Below are 18,252 nucleotides of genomic sequence, written 5' to 3'. Positions count from 1 at the left end.
CTTTGGTCGCATTGGTGGATGATCTCTGGAGGGCCAGAGACGGGGGTTGTTCCTCTGCCCTGGTCCTATTAGATCTCTCAGCAGCTTTTGATACCATCGACCATGGTATCTTGCTGCACCGGTTGGAGGGGTTGGGAGTGGGAGGCACCGTTTACCGGTGGTTCTCCTCCTATCTCTCTGACCGGTCGCAGACGTTGTTGACAGGGGCAGAGGTCGACCGCGAGGCGCCTTACTTGTGGGGTGCCGCAGGGGTCGATTCTCTCGCCTCTCCTGTTCAACATCTATATGAAGCCGCTGGGTGAGATCATCAGTGGCTTTGGGGTGAGATACCAACTGTACGCTAATGACACGCAGCTGTACTTTTCCACCCCGGGCCACCCCAACGAAGCTGTTGAAGTGCTGTCCCGGTGTTTGGAAGCCGTACAGGTCTGGATGGGGAGAAACAGGCTCAAGCTCAATCCCTCCAAGACGGAGTGGCTGTGGATGCCGGCACCCCGATACAGTCAGCTGGAGCCGCAGCTGACTGTTGGGGGCGAGTCATTGGCCCCAATGGAAAGGGTGCGCAACTTGGGTGTTCTCCTGGATGGACAGCTGTCGTTCGAAGATCATTTGACGGCCGTCTCCAGGAGAGCTTTCCACCAGGTTCGCCTGGTTCGCCAGTTGCGCCCCTTCCTTGATCGGGATGCCTTATGCACAGTCACTCATGCTCTTGTTACCTCTCGCTTGGATTATTGCAATGCTCTCTACATGGAGCTCCCCTTGAAGTGCACTCGGAGGCTTCAGTTAGTCCAGAATGCAGCTGCGCGGGTGATAGAGGGAGCCGCACGCGGCTCCCATGTAACACCACTCCTGCGCAGGCTGCACTGGCTGCCTGTGGTCTTTCGGGTGCACTTTAAGGTTTTGGTCACTATCTTTAAAGCGCTCCATGGCTTGGGGCCTGGGTACTTATGGGACCGCCTACTGTTACCCCATGCCTCCCACCGACCCGTACGCTCACACAGAGAGGGACTTCTCAGGTGCCGTCCGCCAAGCAATGCCGGCTGGCGGCCCCCAGGGGAAGATCCTTCTCTGTGGGGGCTCCTACCCTCTGGAACGAACTTCCCCCTGGCTTGCGCCAATTACCTGATCTTTGGACCTTTCGCCGTGAGTTGAAAACGTATTTCTTTACTCGCGCGGGGCTGGCTTAAATTTTAAATTTCTTAATTTTAAATTTCTAGATTAATTTTAATGGGTTTTTTAGATTTTAAATGTTTTTAAATTTTCGGCCAATTATATAATAAGTTTTTTAATTTTGTTTTAATTGTATATTGCTTGTGTTCTTATTCTGGCTGTAAACCGCCCTGAGTCCTTCGGGAGAAGGGCAGTATAAAAATCTAATTAATAATAATAATAATAATAATAATAATAATAATAATAATAATAATAATAATAATAATAATAATAATAATAATAATAATTCAGTACATATATTGCACTAAGCCATTATCTGTTTTAACAACTTGTTGCACAAGCTATTATAACATGAAGTCAAAATCAAACCATTTCGTGGTTTTCTGTGATCTGTAAACTTAACCAGAAAATTGAATAAACTTTACTTAACAAAATAGGTCTCTGCTGTGACTATGGAAAACAGCTTTGAAAAATGTTTTGTACTGAATTTGATAGAAAAAAAGTAACAAAAATTATTATTGCAATTAAGATGCTAATTAAAAAGATTTCTTGTGCAGTTGAAAAGTCCAGATCAAAAAGTTCAAAATTAAGGCAATGGGGTCAGGCAGTCATGGAAATTTAGGGGTAAGAATAATGTATTGCCCATCTTCTCACTCTTTTTCAACCCTCATTCATTCATTCATTCAGAAAATTGCTTAATCAGATTTTTTGGAAGGAATATTACTGTTTCAACTACATTATATTAATCATAGATATGAACAGGGAATCACATACACTTAATATTTGTAAACTAATAGGGTCATTTTATTCATAAAATGCATGTTATTTACTTTATTGTAAGGTATGTTAAAAAATGCAAGTAGAAAAATAGGGACCACCTTTGGTGGGAAGGTAACAGCGTTCCGTGCGCCTTTGGCATTGAGTCATGCCGGCCACATGACCACGGAGACGTCTTCAGACAGCGCTGGCTCTTTGGCTTTGGAACGGAGATGAGCACCGCCCCCTAGAGTCGGGAACGACTAGCACATATGTGCGAGGGGAAACTTTACCTTTACCTTTTAAGGTATGTTAGAATACAATAGATAGAATAGCATTTTTTTTATTGGCCAAGTGTGATTGGACACACAAAGAATTTGTCTTGGTGCATATGCTCTCAGTGTACATAAAAGAAAAGATATGATCGTCAAGAATCTTAAGGTACAACACTTAATAATAGCCATGGGGTACAAATAAGCAATCGGGAAACAATCAATATCAATATAAATCGTAAGGATACAAGCAACAAAGTTACAGTCATAAGTGGAAAGAGATTGGTGATGGGAACGATGAGAAGATTAATAGTAGTGCAGACTTAGTAATAGTGTGACAGTGTTGAGGGAATTATTTGTTTAGCAGAGCGATGGCGTTCGGAAAAAAACTGTTCTTGTGTCTAGTTGTTCTGGTGTGCAGTGCTCTATAGCGTAGTTTTGAGGGTAGGAGCTGAAACAGTTTATGTTCAATATTTTCACAGCCCACTTTTTGACTCATGCAGTATACAGGTCCCCAATGGAAGGCAGGTTGGTAGCCATTGTTTTAATCTTGATATGCACTCATCACATAAGTAACTAATCTTGGTCCTTATATTTCTTTTTAGGCTTGCTATGGAATCCTAAAAGTTCCCCTTGGAAACTGGCTCTGTCGGACCTGTGCCCTGGGAGTTCAGCCAAAGTGTTTACTCTGCCCAAAGAGAGGGGGAGCCCTGAAACCTACCCGAAGTGGAACAAAATGGGTTCACGTTAGCTGTGCCTTATGGATTCCTGAAGTACGAGACAAAGTGATTTCTGCCTAAACAGAATGAATGGAATGTGGATGAAATCTGTTTGAATTATATCATGCTTGATACATCTTCCACAAACCGTTCATACCATTTTTAGTTCATACTAAAAATCTAGCATTTGAAACATTATTATAGTTAAGCAATAACTGATTATCAGTTCAGACATTCCAAATAAATATCATCATGATATGGGCTATGAGTAAGCCCAGAGATTTGTGTCAAAGATGTCTTTCATGTTATTCATCTTAAGGGGGAATCGATTCATTGTTCTTCAAGACAATATATGGAAACTGATTATTTGTATGCTTGGTCTTATTCTCAGGTTAGCATTGGATGCCCTGAAAAAATGGAACCAATTACAAAAATTTCACATATCCCAGCAAGCAGATGGGCTCTGTCATGCAGTCTTTGCAAGGAATGTACGGGAACCTGTATTCAAGTAAGTAATTGATTCTAAGAAAATCCAAGAATCAGATCATTTCCTTTTGTGCTATGCACACTTGAAAAAATGATTATATCATGGCCTTGCAGTTTTTTATAGACTCAATGTTGTGCAGGCTGGGATTCACTGGGCAGCAATATAAACAGTTTAAAAAGTCTGTTATTGCTGGCTTTTCAGAATATTTAAGCAGTGATGCTGCCTTTATTTAGCATATTAATATCAGTGCACTTGGGTCTGTTAACAACAGAATCATTCAACTTAGAATACAGCAGAAGACCATTTAATTGAGTCCCTGGGTCTGAAACACATTTTCCCAGACGTGATATGTTGTTCTTTGATTAGTGCTAGAAGAGTTGTTATGGCATCTTCATGCTGTCTGCTGCATCTCTGCAGGCAGCTCTCTCTACTAACAGGAGAGTAAGAGAGATTGTTTGCAAGTCTCAGCCTGACTGATAGCTCTTTTTCTACCAGGCAGACAAACTAATAAGATAATTAATTAATCAGGGGTTTGTTTTAACTGCAACCACGGAACAACTCTTTGGCAGGATCCTGTAAGTGCCATGGAAATGTCATCTTTGATACCAGGCCTCGCTTTCTTAGAATGTGTTTCATTAACATTAAAATTATTTCTATCCTGAAATGAAAACTTTTAATGCATTTCTTTAAATCTCCCCAATGTTGATTTAGTTCCGTTTGTGACGGTTCTTGGTGGATCTGCTTATTCACCCTGCCAGATGGAGATATTTTGTCACAAAGGCAGCGGCTTTCAAAGAACGGAAGGGCAAAGAAATCAGCTACACTTGGCAGTGGGGGTGGGGAGGGATATGTTTTCTCCAAGATTTCATCCTCTTAGTTCTGGTTCACATCTTGGTTTTGAAACTGAATGGATTTGCATGAAAAGTTATCTGAAATAGAAAACAAAGTGTTATTCTTCTGTTGAGAGCTACAGTCCGTCAGTCTTCATTAAGATTGCCGGCAAGGCTATTGGTCAGTGCTAATCTTGTACAAGTTGAACCTTATTGCAAAGAAGAAATATGTGGATGATTCATTTGTTTAAACATTTAAGCAATGACTAAGCACTAATCTGGAATTTAGAAATAAATGAAATTTAATCTGCATACCCTCCCACTCCATTAGGATTGCAAATTCCCTTGCATTGTGGTGATACAGCACCTTCTTCTGGATTTGTTTATCCAGATGAATTTTAAAATGCAACTCTCTATTTTGAGTTTGAGTTGGCATAATCTTTGTTGTCACTGAAACCTTATTGGAGAGAGCTATCAAAATCTTTTAAGCTTAGGGAAAGCTACAGAGCTTAGCACAAAGTGGATATAATTCTGAAGAAATCAACATGAGTGGTTAAAAGAGCAACTATCCAAAAGGGACTGCCTAATTATATTTAAATAAAAAATTGGGGAGAGATTATGCTAGTAAAAGCACAAATATACAATGGCTGAAAGTAAGAAAATAGACTCCAGCTAGCATTTGACCATTATATAGACAAAGTACCCATAATAAATGAAAGTTAAGAATTATGATATGGAAAAATATTAATTTGTGCGTCCCCGGTGACTTTCCATCAATATTAAGGAAATAAGATGCTGCATGAAAGCTCTGAAAGCATAACAGGAAGCATCATCTCACTGCTACAAGGCATCAATGACATGTAACTGTTTGTCAAACATCTTGCAAAGCTATAACTAAATTATCAGCAACCTTAAAGAAGTGCAGCTAGAATCATCTTATATCATGTGATGATTCATAATTGGCTGCATTCACTGTACTCAGAGTTCTTGGGAGAAAGTGGGGAAAATGCATTTTGGTTTTTTGAGCTCAGAATAACTCATAATTTACGTATGAACCAGTTTGGTCTAGTGATTAAAGCACCAGTTTAGAAACCAGGAGACCGTGAGTTCAGGTCCCACCTTAACCATGAAAGCCAGCTGGATTACTTTGGTCCAGTCACCCTCTCTCAACCCAACCCACCTCACAGGGATGTTGTTGTGGGTAAAATAGGAGGAGAAAGTCTATTCTCAATCATCCAAATCATGATTGTCTCAAAGGTGTTTTTCAAAAGCAACTGAACTTTCTTGGGTTTTTTTTCCCCTCGAAAACGTTTCACTTCTCACTCAAGAAGCTTCTTCAGTTCTGGCTAGAAACAGTTTTCAAGGGAAAAAAAACCAAGAAAGTCCAGTTGCCTTTTGAAAAGCACATTTGGGACATAGGAGGAGGAAGGTGTGTTGGCTGTGTTTGCCGCCTTGAATTGCTTATAAAAAAAATAAAGGCAATGTAGAAATAAATATTTCATGACTTGCCAGATAAAGTTATTTGGTTTGTAGGGACTTGAATATGATCTGAGATAAGTTAGAGTCTTACTAATCTCATGTTGATGGTAGAGGTATCCATTTCCAGTGGCCAGAATTGCACTAACATCACATAATACTCTACTCTACTATAGTAATATTTAGGCATAGGAGACTCACTTCATATCCTAAGGCCTTTTGCTGGAGTTCCTAGAACATAAGATTCTACTATTAATCTCAGTTCTGTCTGGAGTGAGATTGATGGGTAGCCTGGAGATTACTTGTTTCCTGCCTACTCCTCTCTTACTTTCCTCTCCCTGTGTATAAAATGATGTTCAAACCAGAAGATGCTGCTGTTGTTCAGTAATAAATTCTGCTGGGGGAAAATGTGTAGATATATCCATTACAAGCAGAGAAAGTAGAGGAGGCTTTATTTTTCTTTATTTTATGAACTCGTGGCCTTAAGAAAGATCGTAGGGAGAAGAGATGAAAGGCACTTTCTTTACTTTTCCAAGATACCCATGTGCACTTGAGATCTTTAGCTGCCCATAAATCAGCATTAATCTTTACCAGGTTTGTAATTCCCTGAATTTTCCTTTCCCCTTTTTGAAGGCAGGGGCAGCAAAGCTCTGATTCAACCCAAATTAGATGGAGTGGCTATTGATTTGGAAGCTGTCTGATTCTCTGATTACATCAATCCTGACTCTTGATGGGGTTGTGTTTCCCCAGAACGAGCAGGATGTCATCCTTGGTTCATGCTCAAAGAGCAAGTGAAAATCATAACCAGGAAGAGTATCACACAGCTACGCTCCTGAAGAACCAGTCGTGGCCTTATGTTCAATAAAATTAGGAACAGAATGTAGTGAAAGTGGCCACTGATGTCCTTATCATCACTAAATTACTGTAACACATTGTACATTGGGCTGCCCTTAAAGACCATCTGGAATCTTCAAGTACTCCAGAAAGTGACAGCAAGCATGCTCAGTAGATAATCTCGATGATACACCGCTGCTGTTGCAATTGTACTGGTTACCTATAGATTCCTAAGTGCAATTTAATGTGCTGGTTAAAGGCCTATGTGGCTTAGGACATGAGTATCTTAGGGACTGCCTTTCCCTAGTAGTTTCTAGCCATCCTACCGAAACTGTTAAGGAATTCTGTTTCTGTTATTTGTACATTGAATGATTGTACAGCAGTCTTATCTGGAATTTTCTTGTAAGTGGTTCATAGACTTCCAACTGGGTTGGTTATGGAATCTTTCAGTGGAGTCTTTTTACACACACACATGCACACAGACAGAAAACATTGATACTGAAGGCTCTGCATTGGCTGCAATCTAACTATTGATTAAACATATTAAAGGAAACTGTTGAAACTAAGAAAATAAAGTACTGGGAGCATAAGATTAGCCAAAACAGCTTCAATACTATAGGACTTGTTATCCTGAATTGCATATATGAATAAACATATATAGGTTTATCAGCCAATCATTGCTGTCTTCTTTAACTAGAACATTCAAATAAGAATGTTTTAACACAGGCTTATCTAACCCTGTGGTTTATCTTATTCCTGTTAGTATGTGTGTGCACATTATCATGTAACTTAGTTCATTTTCTCTTTCAGGATTTTCTCCCTTACCCAGCTGTATAGTTACATTCTGCTAGTCTGGGTTGTGGGCCAAAAAAAATGCATCAATAATGACTTCACTCTTTCTTTATTAGCATTCTTTGATACCAAAGGTTGAACAGGTACTTCTTTGTTGTTGATCCATTATCCCAGCTTACTAATTATTTCCTGTGTGCATTTTGGGCAGAGTCCCTGATAAGCACCACTTGCCATCTGTCAAACGAAACCCTGGATGGGTGGCATTCTATTTACTTTATCTCTAAGGTAGCATGGATCATCTTTCCAGTGTGAAAGGGCATCGTGTAGGCTGTTGTTCCAGCAAAAGCCATAAACAATTTAAGAATGATATTAATACTGTTTGTGACGCAAGTAGCGAAGGCAAGTAGGGGGATGGGACTGATTGATTCATTTATTGCTGTAACTTGAAAACTGTAGTAGAGCCAAAAAGTTTCTTGCTCAGCTTTCATCTCACTACCTTTGCCTGTTACTTGTCCACATAGCAGCACAAAGGATCTTTCCAATCGTTCATTTTAAAGTACCCCTGAATGTTACACCAATATAAACACAATTGCCTCCATTGGCAATAAAATTATGGCTTTAGCTACTGGATAAGAAAACTCAATCGGAGCTGTTTATAATTGGCAACTGCCTGCAACCTCAAAATGCAGCAAGAATAAGAAAAATAATGGCATTGCATCTTTTCAACGTATTTTTGACTCCCTGAGTCACATAGGTATGTGACCCAGGCCCAAGTAGGTAATAATAAACTTAGTCCGTGGAAAAACAAACTTTATTTGAATAGCTGGGAATTACTTCATTTTTGAGTCGTTCAGCTCAAAGTAAAACAAATGCCTCCCAACACAAATTCCTCAGTTATTTCACAAACCTTAGTCCAATTAGGCAAACTGCCAAAGGCCCTTCCTGGCAAACGTCCAGAAGCCACAAAAACAAAGACATAGATGAAGAAGAAGACAAAGCAGAAGACGCAGCTACAATGTTGTTTTCCGGCAAAGCTGAAACACCAGTGCTGGTCTGTTTTAAGCCTTATGGGTTGGGCCAATCATCTCTTGGCCCTACTCCCGAGTTGTCCTCTCGACTCGAGCTGCTCTTGCCTTCTGGCAGCTCTTCTTATGCGTGCATTAGGAACAGGCTCCTCCTGTTCCTCTGCCTCACTACTATCAGTCTTTGGAGGCTCTGGAGTCCGCACCTCACTTCCCGATGGCCCTGGCCTCACCTCAGCCTCATCGCTGTCCGACTCCGTTGCCAGCTCCATAGGCTGCTGACAGACCACAACAATGCCTACAATGAACCACATCATAACCAACCAACTTTCCTTTATGAATCTTTTTTAAAATGTTTTTTAAATTGCCGCTTTTATTTTTACCTGAGCTTCCCATGCTGTGGATTCCTCATGCCTTGGCTCTAAAAGGCAATTTGAAGTCTTTAATATTTAACGGTTAACTCGGGGCCTATTTAATCCTGGCAGATTCCAAGTACATAAAGCAAAGGCAACGGACTACTTTGTATAGAAAAAGTTATGAAGAAAAAGATGGGGAAATAACACTCTTCATACCAGCCTCATATTCTCCTATGGTGATTTTTGGAGTTCATCAGAGCAGAAAAATGCCTTGGAGGATCATTGAAGCAAAAATGAAACCACAAGAACGGATATATAAAACTATCCATAGAATTGCTCTTCCTTTTCCCTGAAGTATCAGCTCTCATACTTAACTTCTCAGTATCCTGGGTGTTAATGTAATCACTCAAAGCCAGAGCTAGTATTTTGGTAATTATAAGAACCTGGTTATGTAAGTCATTCAGGATGCTGCCTACAGTAATTAACCCTTCAAAATAGCTGCTTACTGCAGTTTAACTGGCATTAACAGCTAGAATAGACTGATTTCATATGGGTTATGGCTTGAATAATTACGTGACACTCTGAACCATTAAAAAACAGTTGATGAAGAGGTATGATAGTATATACGTGTTGTATTCAGAGGAAATTGTGCTTTAGGTTTTGTCACCTGGGAAAGGGGGATCTAGCAGAAGACTTTCATAAAACGGCTTTAAGCTTCAAAAATATATTGACTTTTAAATTCTCTTTTCTCAGTGCAGTAAACATTAATACATTTATTTTATAAGATAGTCACCCAGAAGAAACTGAAGTCACTTTTCCCATTTTTAGATTAAAGTCATGTACGTTATGTGTGTGTGCATCTCTAATATCAAAGAAGAAATAGGGAAAAATTAGTGCTTTTAGGTATATTACGGATTCCTGAAAAAAATTTCATACTTTTTTTTCATAAAATTACACCCTGCCAAGCAATAATCAAGATACTGTAGTTTAAAGATTAAAAGGAATAGTAGCAAATAACTATTGGTAGGTGCCGACTTACAACTAATTGCTTAGTAACTGTTCAAAGTTATGATCAGATTTGAAGTTCCCCTTCTGTGGTCACATGACCTGATTTTGAGTGTTTGGCAACATGGCTGCAGTTATGGACATCTGCAGTGTTTCACAGTTACATGACTGTGTTTTACGACAGTTTTGCCAAAATCCAGCACTTTCCGTTTTTGACAAAACCCTACCCATAGCAAACAGTTGCTTCATTTAATGACTGTGGATGTAATGTGTGCAATGACCGCCACAAAAAAATATAAAATTGGTCAGTCATGTGGCTGAGCAGCTTTACTGCCAGCCGCATTGCAGTCATATATTGGACTGTCTGAATGACAGAAGACCCATCTTCCCAGCCGCCAAATACATTAGTACTTAAGAAGTACACACTTTAGTGTTGTTCTGTTTCCTTCATCAAAATCTCAAGAAAAAAGGATGATTCAGTAGGAAGAATGGGAAGAAAAGGCTTTTAAATTTCATTTCTTTGCCATTAATATCACATACTAATACCTTACATCTCCAAACATCTCCAAATTATGTTACTTTTCTGTACTTATGTTCTTGTGCCATATGACTTTGCTCAGACACCCAGTTGCATCATTTCTTATAACAGAAGTTTACTTTCAATGCTGAAATTGTTTGTGTCTTATTTTATCCATGTGACACATTTAAAGACTTTCCTTATGATGTTTTTCATTCTTCCTTTTTCTCAGTCCCTTCCCCCAGAAAACGTTCTGCCACATAGTCCACATATAAGTAGTGGACTTTTTATGGGATTTGTTTATTTCATTTCCTTTTCTGAATCTTTTGAATAAAAGGGTTCTTAGGGTAAATCATGTTGCTCCAGGTAGGTAGGAAGGTAGGTAGATGGATGGATGGATGGATTGATGGATTAGATAGGAGAGAGAGAGAGAGAAATTAGGCCTCTGAAAAACTGCTATACAGAGAGGTAGGTGACAGTGAGGAGGGAAATAAAATTGCTTTATCATTATTTGCCAAACGTGTTTCTTTGGAAGGATGTATTTTCTTGTATGTATTTTTTACCTTTGTGATCGACCATAGAAAATGAATTATATATACTTAGGAAAATTGGCTCCTTAGTGGGAAGTAAGTATGCATCTCCTTAGCAGCACAGTGCACATTTTAAAAGCTGGAGCAGTGTATCAGTGTATTTGTTACATCTTGCCCCACAGGGCATATGGTTATCCTCCTTTTGAATGAATCTTTCATTATATTTCATATGTTACATTATCACAGAAGGCTATCAAACAATCAGAACACTTAATCTGATCATACTGAAGTACATACAGTGGATCGGTTTAACAAGACAGAGGTTTGTCTATATTGAATAATTTAATTATGTCTCAGCAAATCAAATAGATCCCATGAGAAATAGTTATGTGATATAAAAATAATGAGAGCAGCAACGCAGCATATAAACAAGGTATTTCTCAATGCTTAAATGGTTGGTGAAAATGCACGTGGGGTATTTCTTCATCACCTCAAGAAAATGCCAGTGTGAAAGCTAATGAGAATACAGTACTTTCCATTCCTTTCCGCCGCCTCCTGTTCTCTTGGTAATTCTCTCTCGGGCTTATATTGAGATCTTCTTGCAAAAATATTACTAGTTGACAATATTTTATATGCAATGTTCCAATAGGCTATTCAAGCATTTGTTCTCTTTTCTTTCTCATTCTAGTGTTCCATGCCTTCCTGCATCACAGCCTTCCATGTAACGTGTGCCTTTGAGCACAATTTGGACATGCGGACACTGTTAGCAGAAAACGATGAGGTCAAGTTCAAGTCATTCTGTCTTGAGCATAGCACTGGTGCCACCAAGCCACCAGATGATACACGGATGGAGGCAGATCAAGGTAAACTAGACATGGAAAAGGTAACACTGAGAAAACAGAAGCTCCAACAGTTGGAAGAGGACTTCTATGATCTTGTGAAACCTTCTGAAGTGGCTGAGAACCTTGATTTGACTGAGTGGCTAGTTGATTTTGTCTATCAGTACTGGAAATTGAAGAGAAAAGCCAATTATAACAAGCCACTACTTATGCCCAAGACAGATGAAGTGGATAATTTGGCTCAGCAAGAGCAGGATGTATTGTACCGACGCTTGAAGCTCTTCACACACCTTAGACAGGATCTTGAAAGGGTGAGTAGAATTATTGGGATTGGTAACTCTTGTTTGTATAATCCTGCTTTCCGCATTCTGGCACCATCAAACTGCCCAAAAGATTACAGCTCCCCAAATTCCAATGCAAATGTCCCAATTCATCTGTAGATTACCAGGCTTGAGGGAGTTTGTTTTAATCAGCTTTCTCTACAGTTATTCAAACCGGCAGTGGACAGACATACATTGCCTCAAATTATTCAATCTCATTATAATAATCCATGGGTTTCATATTTTTGTTTGCTACATTAATGCTGAATATGTCATTACCATCTAGTGAGGAAATTATAAAAACATCAACTTTTCTTTCTAGCTGGGAGGAAAGTGACCCTAATTATTCGGTGCAAACCAACCATAAATAGTTCAGAAGCATGCAAAACAAAACTAAACTATCCCTATTTCATTTTTTTCTGTGGTTAAATGTATATTTTTGCTTTTATTTTTCAAGTGCGATAAAAGGGTTAATTATTAGTGCTGCCTAAGGTCATCTTTTGATGCACGTTCACTGGTTTGATTAGAAGACAAACTTTATGCCCATTACATCCTCTAGTTCTTTCATTGTATTGTATGATAAGATATAACTGTAGCAAGACTGCGGCCATAAGATGAAGGACTGGAGGTACCAAAAGATGGTTTGGTTCCTCCAATCTTTCGGACTTCATATCCTTGAATCTACTTCCTGGTTTAGGTAGCAGCTTGGTTGTTCGTTTTCCCAACACTTGTCTTCCATAGGGCACTTCATCTGTCATCTATCCCCTAACTCCAGTAAGAGAGAGAAATGACATATTCTGTGCCTTTTTTAAGTGATTAAAAATCAAAGTGCAAAAATTGAAATAATTTCTATAGTGCCGCTTCTTTGCTATGTAGTATGTAAATGTGGGAACTAAAGAATTCAGCCTTTCCTCCCCCAGCCCCTCCCCCCCTTTGAAAAATCAATTTTACAGGAGATAAACAAAGGAAAATATTAGAAAACTAAAAACATGTAATTTTTAAAATTTCAGTATGTATACATTCATTATAGAAGAACATAACTGCAAAACGTTGCCTCCAAAGACATACTATAGTAGCTTGCAGGTTGTGAAGAAAAAAGATTCAAAAGTAAAAGCAATGTTCCAAGTAGACCATTGCTATAGTTGAAGAACCTTCCATTGAAGATCTCTGGAAAGAGCCTGGAAAGGTTTCAAATTATTATTACAGAAAAAACTATATTCTTTGAATACAGGCTGAAATATAACTGAAAGTAGGCCCACAATACCATAGCTTAGACTTGGTGTAAGACAGAAGCAGAAAACAAATCCTAACACAAATTCCTCGCTATACTTTTTACCAATGTCTATAGTCCTAAATCAGATAGTCTGCTTCAGAGTTCCTTTCAATCTTTCTTTGGTTCACACCATCACTGTGTACTGTAAGCCCGAGAAAAAATACAGCACTAATAGCTTTGGCAGGCATGCCCACATCAGTGGTGGTTTTCAAATTTTTTTACTACCGGTTCTGTGGGTGTAGCTTGGTGGACATGGCAGGGGAAGGATTCTGTAAAATCTCCATTCCCACCCTACTCCAGGGGAAGGATACTGCAAAATCCCCATTTCCTCCCAATCAGCTGGGACTTGGGAGGTAGAGAATAGTTGGGGGCGGGGCCAGTCAGAATTTTTACTACCAGTTCTCCGAACTACTCAAAATTTCCGCTACCGGTTCTCCAGAACTGGTCAGAACCTGCCGAAACCCACCTCTGGCCCACATCTCTTCCAAACCACTTTTTCAGCTTCAAATTCAAAGCACTGTGCACCTCCCTACTGAGATATGATACAATACAATGTGATAAAATACGAATACAACACAATACGGTACGATACATTATAATGTAATACAGTGGTTCTCAACCTGTGGTTTGCAGACCCTTGGGGGGCCACAATGTTGACACGGGATCCGTGAAGGCTTAAAGAAAGTTATGATTTAAATCTTGAGATAAGTCTTGGTGATCCGTGGCCATAGTCCATGGCCACAAAAAGTATTTAAAGGAAGTCCGTGGTGGAGAAAAGTTGAGAACCACTGATTTAATACATTTCTAAAGCACACAGTTATTTCTGGAATGAAATCTCTTCTAAATACTGTAAATCTATTCTCTGCTGCTTTTCTTATTTGGTGATTAATTCTCAGAGTAGAGATGAGTTTATAAATAGGACCAGGAAATATGTTAACACTGTCTTTTTGAAAGGATAGTTGATATTAGTGAAGACACACACAGTAACCAATTACCATGGGAAAATTGTGGGGGGGGGGTTTCCCCCACTTGTTATTCCCCTGCCATATATAGTGGTAGGGTTGATGCCTACAAGAAGTTTTCTTAAATCTTGCTTTTCAAAGTGCCATGTTATAAATACTATGAATTCTTACGAATTGCTTTTTTTATTAGCTATGCACGTCTGAAATTATTTATTTATTTATTTATTAAATTTGTATACCGCCCTTCTCCCGAAGGACTCAGGGCGGTTCACAGCCAAGTAAAATAGACAATATATAAATACAGTTTAAAATACACTTAAAAAACTTATTAAAATTGGCCACAATTAAAATTTAAAACTAAAACCCATTTAAAAACCCATAAATTTAAAAACTAACCCAGGCCAGCGCAGATAAATAAGTAAGTTTTAAGCTCGCGAAAGGTTCGGAGGTCCGGAAGTTGGCGAAGTCCTGGGGAGGTCGTTCCAGAGGCGGGAGCCCCACAGAAGGCCCTTCCTGGGCGTCGCCAGGCGACACTGTCGCGCCGACGGCACCCTGAGGAGTCCCTCTCTGTGAGAGCGCACGGTCGGTGAGAGGTATTCGGTAGCAGCAGGCGGTCCCGTAAGTAGCCCGGCCCTATGCCATGGGCGCTTTAAAGGCGTTCACCAAAACCTTGAAGCGCACCGGAAAGCCACAGGCAGCCAGTGCAGCCTGCGCAGGATAGGTGTCATTCGGGAGCCACGAGGGCTCCTCTATCACCAGCGCAGCTGCATTCTGGACTAACTGTAGCCTCCGGATGCCCCTCAAGGAGCCCCATGTAGAGAGCATTGCAGTAATCCAGGCGAGGCGTCACAAGGCGTGAGTGACCGTGCATAGGCATCCCGGTCTAGAAAGGCGCAACTGGCGCACCAGGCGAACCTGGTGGAAAGCTCTCCTGGAGGCGGCCGTCAGGTGTTCATCAAAAGACAGCCGTTCATCCAGGAGAACGCCCAAATTGCGCACCCTCTCCGCCGGGGCCAATGACTCGCTCCCGACAGTCAGCCGTGGACTCAGCTGACTGTACCGGGATGCCGGCATCCACAGCCACTCTGTCTTGGAGGATTGAGCTTGAGCCTGTTTCTCCCCATCCAGACCCGTCGGCTTCCAAACACCGGGACAGCACTTGATAGCTTCATTGGGGTGGCCCGGTGTGGAAAAGTACAGCTGAGTGTCATCAGCGTACAGCTGGTACCTCACACGAAACCACTGATGATCTCACCCAGCGGCTTCATATAGATGTTGAACAGAAGGCGAGAGAATCGGCCCTGCGGCACCCACAAGTGAGGCGCCGCGGGTCGACCTCTGCCCCGTCAACACCGTCTGCGACCGGTCGAGAGATAGGAGGAGAACCACCGATAAACGGTGCCTCCCACTCCCAATCCCCCCAACCGGCGCAGCAGGATACCATGGTCGATGGTATCAAAAGCCGCTGAGAGGTCTAATAGGACCAGGGCAGAGGAACAACCCCTATCCCTGGCCCTCCAGAGATCATCCACCAACGCGACCAAAGCCGTCTCAGTGCTGTAACCGGGCGGAAACCGGACTGGAGCAGGTCTAGATAGACAGTTTCCTCCAGGTGCAGGGGAAACTGATATGCCACCATACTCTCTACAACCTTCGCATGAGCGGGTTGGAGACCGGACGATAATTACCTAAAACAGCCGGGTCCAGGAAGGCTTCTTGAGGAGGGCCTCACCACCGCCTCTTTCAAGGCGGCGGAAGACTCCCTCAACAAGGAAGCACTCGTAATCCCTGGAGCCAGCCTCGTGTCACCTCCCGGTGGCCAGCACCAGCCAGGAGGGGCACGGGTCCAGTAAACACGTGGTGGCATTCAGTCTACCCAGCAACCTGTCCATGTCCTCGGGAGTCACAGGGTCAAACTCATCCCAGACAACATCACCAAGACCGCCCTCGGACGCCCCATCCGAATCGCCACAATTTTGGTCCAGACCGTCCTTAAGCTGAACGATTTTATCGTATAGATAACCGTTAAACTCCTCAGCACGTCCCTGCAACGGGTCATCCCGCTCCCCCTGGTGAAGGAGGGAGCGGGTCACCCGAAACAGGGCAGCTGGGCGGTTATCTGCCGACGCAATGAGGGAGGAGGCGTAGCAACGCCTCGCTTCCCTCAGTGCCACTAGGTAGGTCCTAGTATAGGATCTAACTAGTGTCCGATCAGCCTCTGAACGGCTGGACCTCCAGGAACTCTCTAGGCGTCTTCTCCGGCGTTTCATCCCCCTCAGCTCCTCGGAGAACCAAGGGGCCGGTTGGGATCTGCGCCGGGTCAGAGGCCGCAAAGGCACGACACGGTCTAAGGCCCCAGCCGCAGCCCGTTCCCAGGCTGCAGCTAGTTCCTCTGCCGTGCCGTGAGCCAGACCCTCAGGAAGTGGCCCAAGCTCCGTCTGAAACCTCTCTGGGTCCATTAGGCGCCTGGGACGGTACCAACGTACTGGTTCCGTCTCCCTGCGGTGTTGGGTAGCGGTCAGAAAGTCCAGGCGAAGGAGAGAGTGATCTGACCATGACAAAGGTTCAATGACTATTTCCTTTAAGTCCAGATCTCTCAACCACTGACCAGAGACAAAAATCAGGTCCAGTGTGCCTCCCCCGATGTGAGTGGGGCCATCCACTACTTGAGTCAGGTCCAAGGCCGTCATGGAAGCCAAGAACTCCCGAGCTACCCGAGCTACCGAATTAAAATATATATATAGTGTAACTAATCACGTAACTGTGCAAAGCGAAGGAGATGGGGACAGAACTGGCAGTATGTTATCAGCACAGGAGCTGAAAAAGCAAAACGGGAAGATCTCTGAAAACAAAGTACAAACAAGCTAAAAAAAGAAATCTGAGATAGGAAGCAAGAGGAAGATAATAATGTGTGGGAATAAATATATGCAGGACAAGTGAATATGGTAGTGAATATTTCAGGTGCATGCGGCTGCCCATAGTTGGGCCAAGTTGAAGGAGACAGCTGTGGTTGATCAGCTCCAAGTATGGTGAGATGAAGAGTCGGAGCACAAATAAAAACAATGTTTTTATTATTTATTTTTATTCTATCACTTAATATTATGAGTTTGTTTATATGTAATGAACAGCTTGTCTTTTTATAGAAAGGAGCGCTCTGCAGCAAATATTTGTATGGGCATGGAGCCCACCTGCAATTTACATAACACTTTGCAAGTCTCATTGTTACAAAAACCCATTGCCTCCATGATCCCAAAAAAAGTAGGAAAGGTCATAGGAAATGGCAGTAAATAGTCAGAGAAAAAAGAATATTTTTTAAGAAAAGCGTTTTTCAAACAAGAAAACAAGAGTTAAAATTGCATTGGTCTCAACTGTTCTTCTAATTTGTGATTTTATTAGTACTTCGGCAACAGCTGTTGCTCCTTTCCTGTTAAATCAACCCTTCCTACAGTCATAGATTATTATGGTCAGCTTAGATTTGAAAGTAATAATCTTTCCATTAATATGAATCATCTATATCAGGGCTGTCAAACTCATGGCCCGCGGGCTGGATGCATCATGGTCTGACCACACCCATGCCCAGTTTAGCGAAGGGGGGAGAATTATATATATTATATATATATAATTTTTTTAACAAAAACGAACAACAATACATAACATACATTGACATAAAACATATATTCCTTCTTTATATCAGCTTCGTTTCCTTATTCTTCTCATATTTACATCCTTATTCCCCCTCTCATTTCATTTAATTATACTTTTCTTTTTTGTCCCATTTTCTCTTGTTTCTTTTTGTCTTCTATCCTATCTATCCTTCTAACTATTCATTTTCTTTCATACGTAGAATAGAATAGAATAGAATAGAATAGAATAGAATAGAATAGAATAGAATAGAATAGAATAGAATAGAATGTTATTGGCCAAGTGTGATTGGACACACAAGGAATTTGTCTTGGTGCATATGCTCTCAGTGTACATAAAAGATACCTTCATCAAGGTACAACACTTACAACACTTAATGATGGTCATAGGGTACAAATTTAACACTTAATGATAGAACACTTAATGATAGTCATAGGCTACAAATAAGCA

At 41.2% G+C, this 18,252-nt stretch overlaps 1 protein-coding gene across 5 annotated transcripts in view; it reads left to right on the top strand.

Annotated features, from left to right (window-relative positions):
• The window catches only part of JADE2 (jade family PHD finger 2), a 231,913-nt gene that overhangs the window by 170,116 nt on the left and 43,545 nt on the right, over nt 1-18,252 (top strand). For all 5 annotated transcript variants that reach the window (XM_058173992.1, XM_058173991.1, XM_058173994.1 and 2 more), the window contains 3 exons: nt 2,804-2,971; nt 3,309-3,425; nt 11,455-11,916. In XM_058173992.1, the coding sequence (XP_058029975.1) occupies nt 2,804-2,971; nt 3,309-3,425; nt 11,455-11,916 (747 nt within the window). The remainder of the gene's footprint in view (nt 1-2,803; nt 2,972-3,308; nt 3,426-11,454; nt 11,917-18,252) is intronic.

The sequence above is a fragment of the Ahaetulla prasina genome, chromosome 2 (genome assembly GCF_028640845.1).
Source record: "Ahaetulla prasina isolate Xishuangbanna chromosome 2, ASM2864084v1, whole genome shotgun sequence".
NCBI classification, from domain to species: Eukaryota; Metazoa; Chordata; class Lepidosauria; order Squamata; family Colubridae; genus Ahaetulla; species Ahaetulla prasina.
The sequence above is the reverse complement of the archived record's forward strand: the minus strand, read 5'-3'. Positions and strand labels throughout refer to the sequence as shown.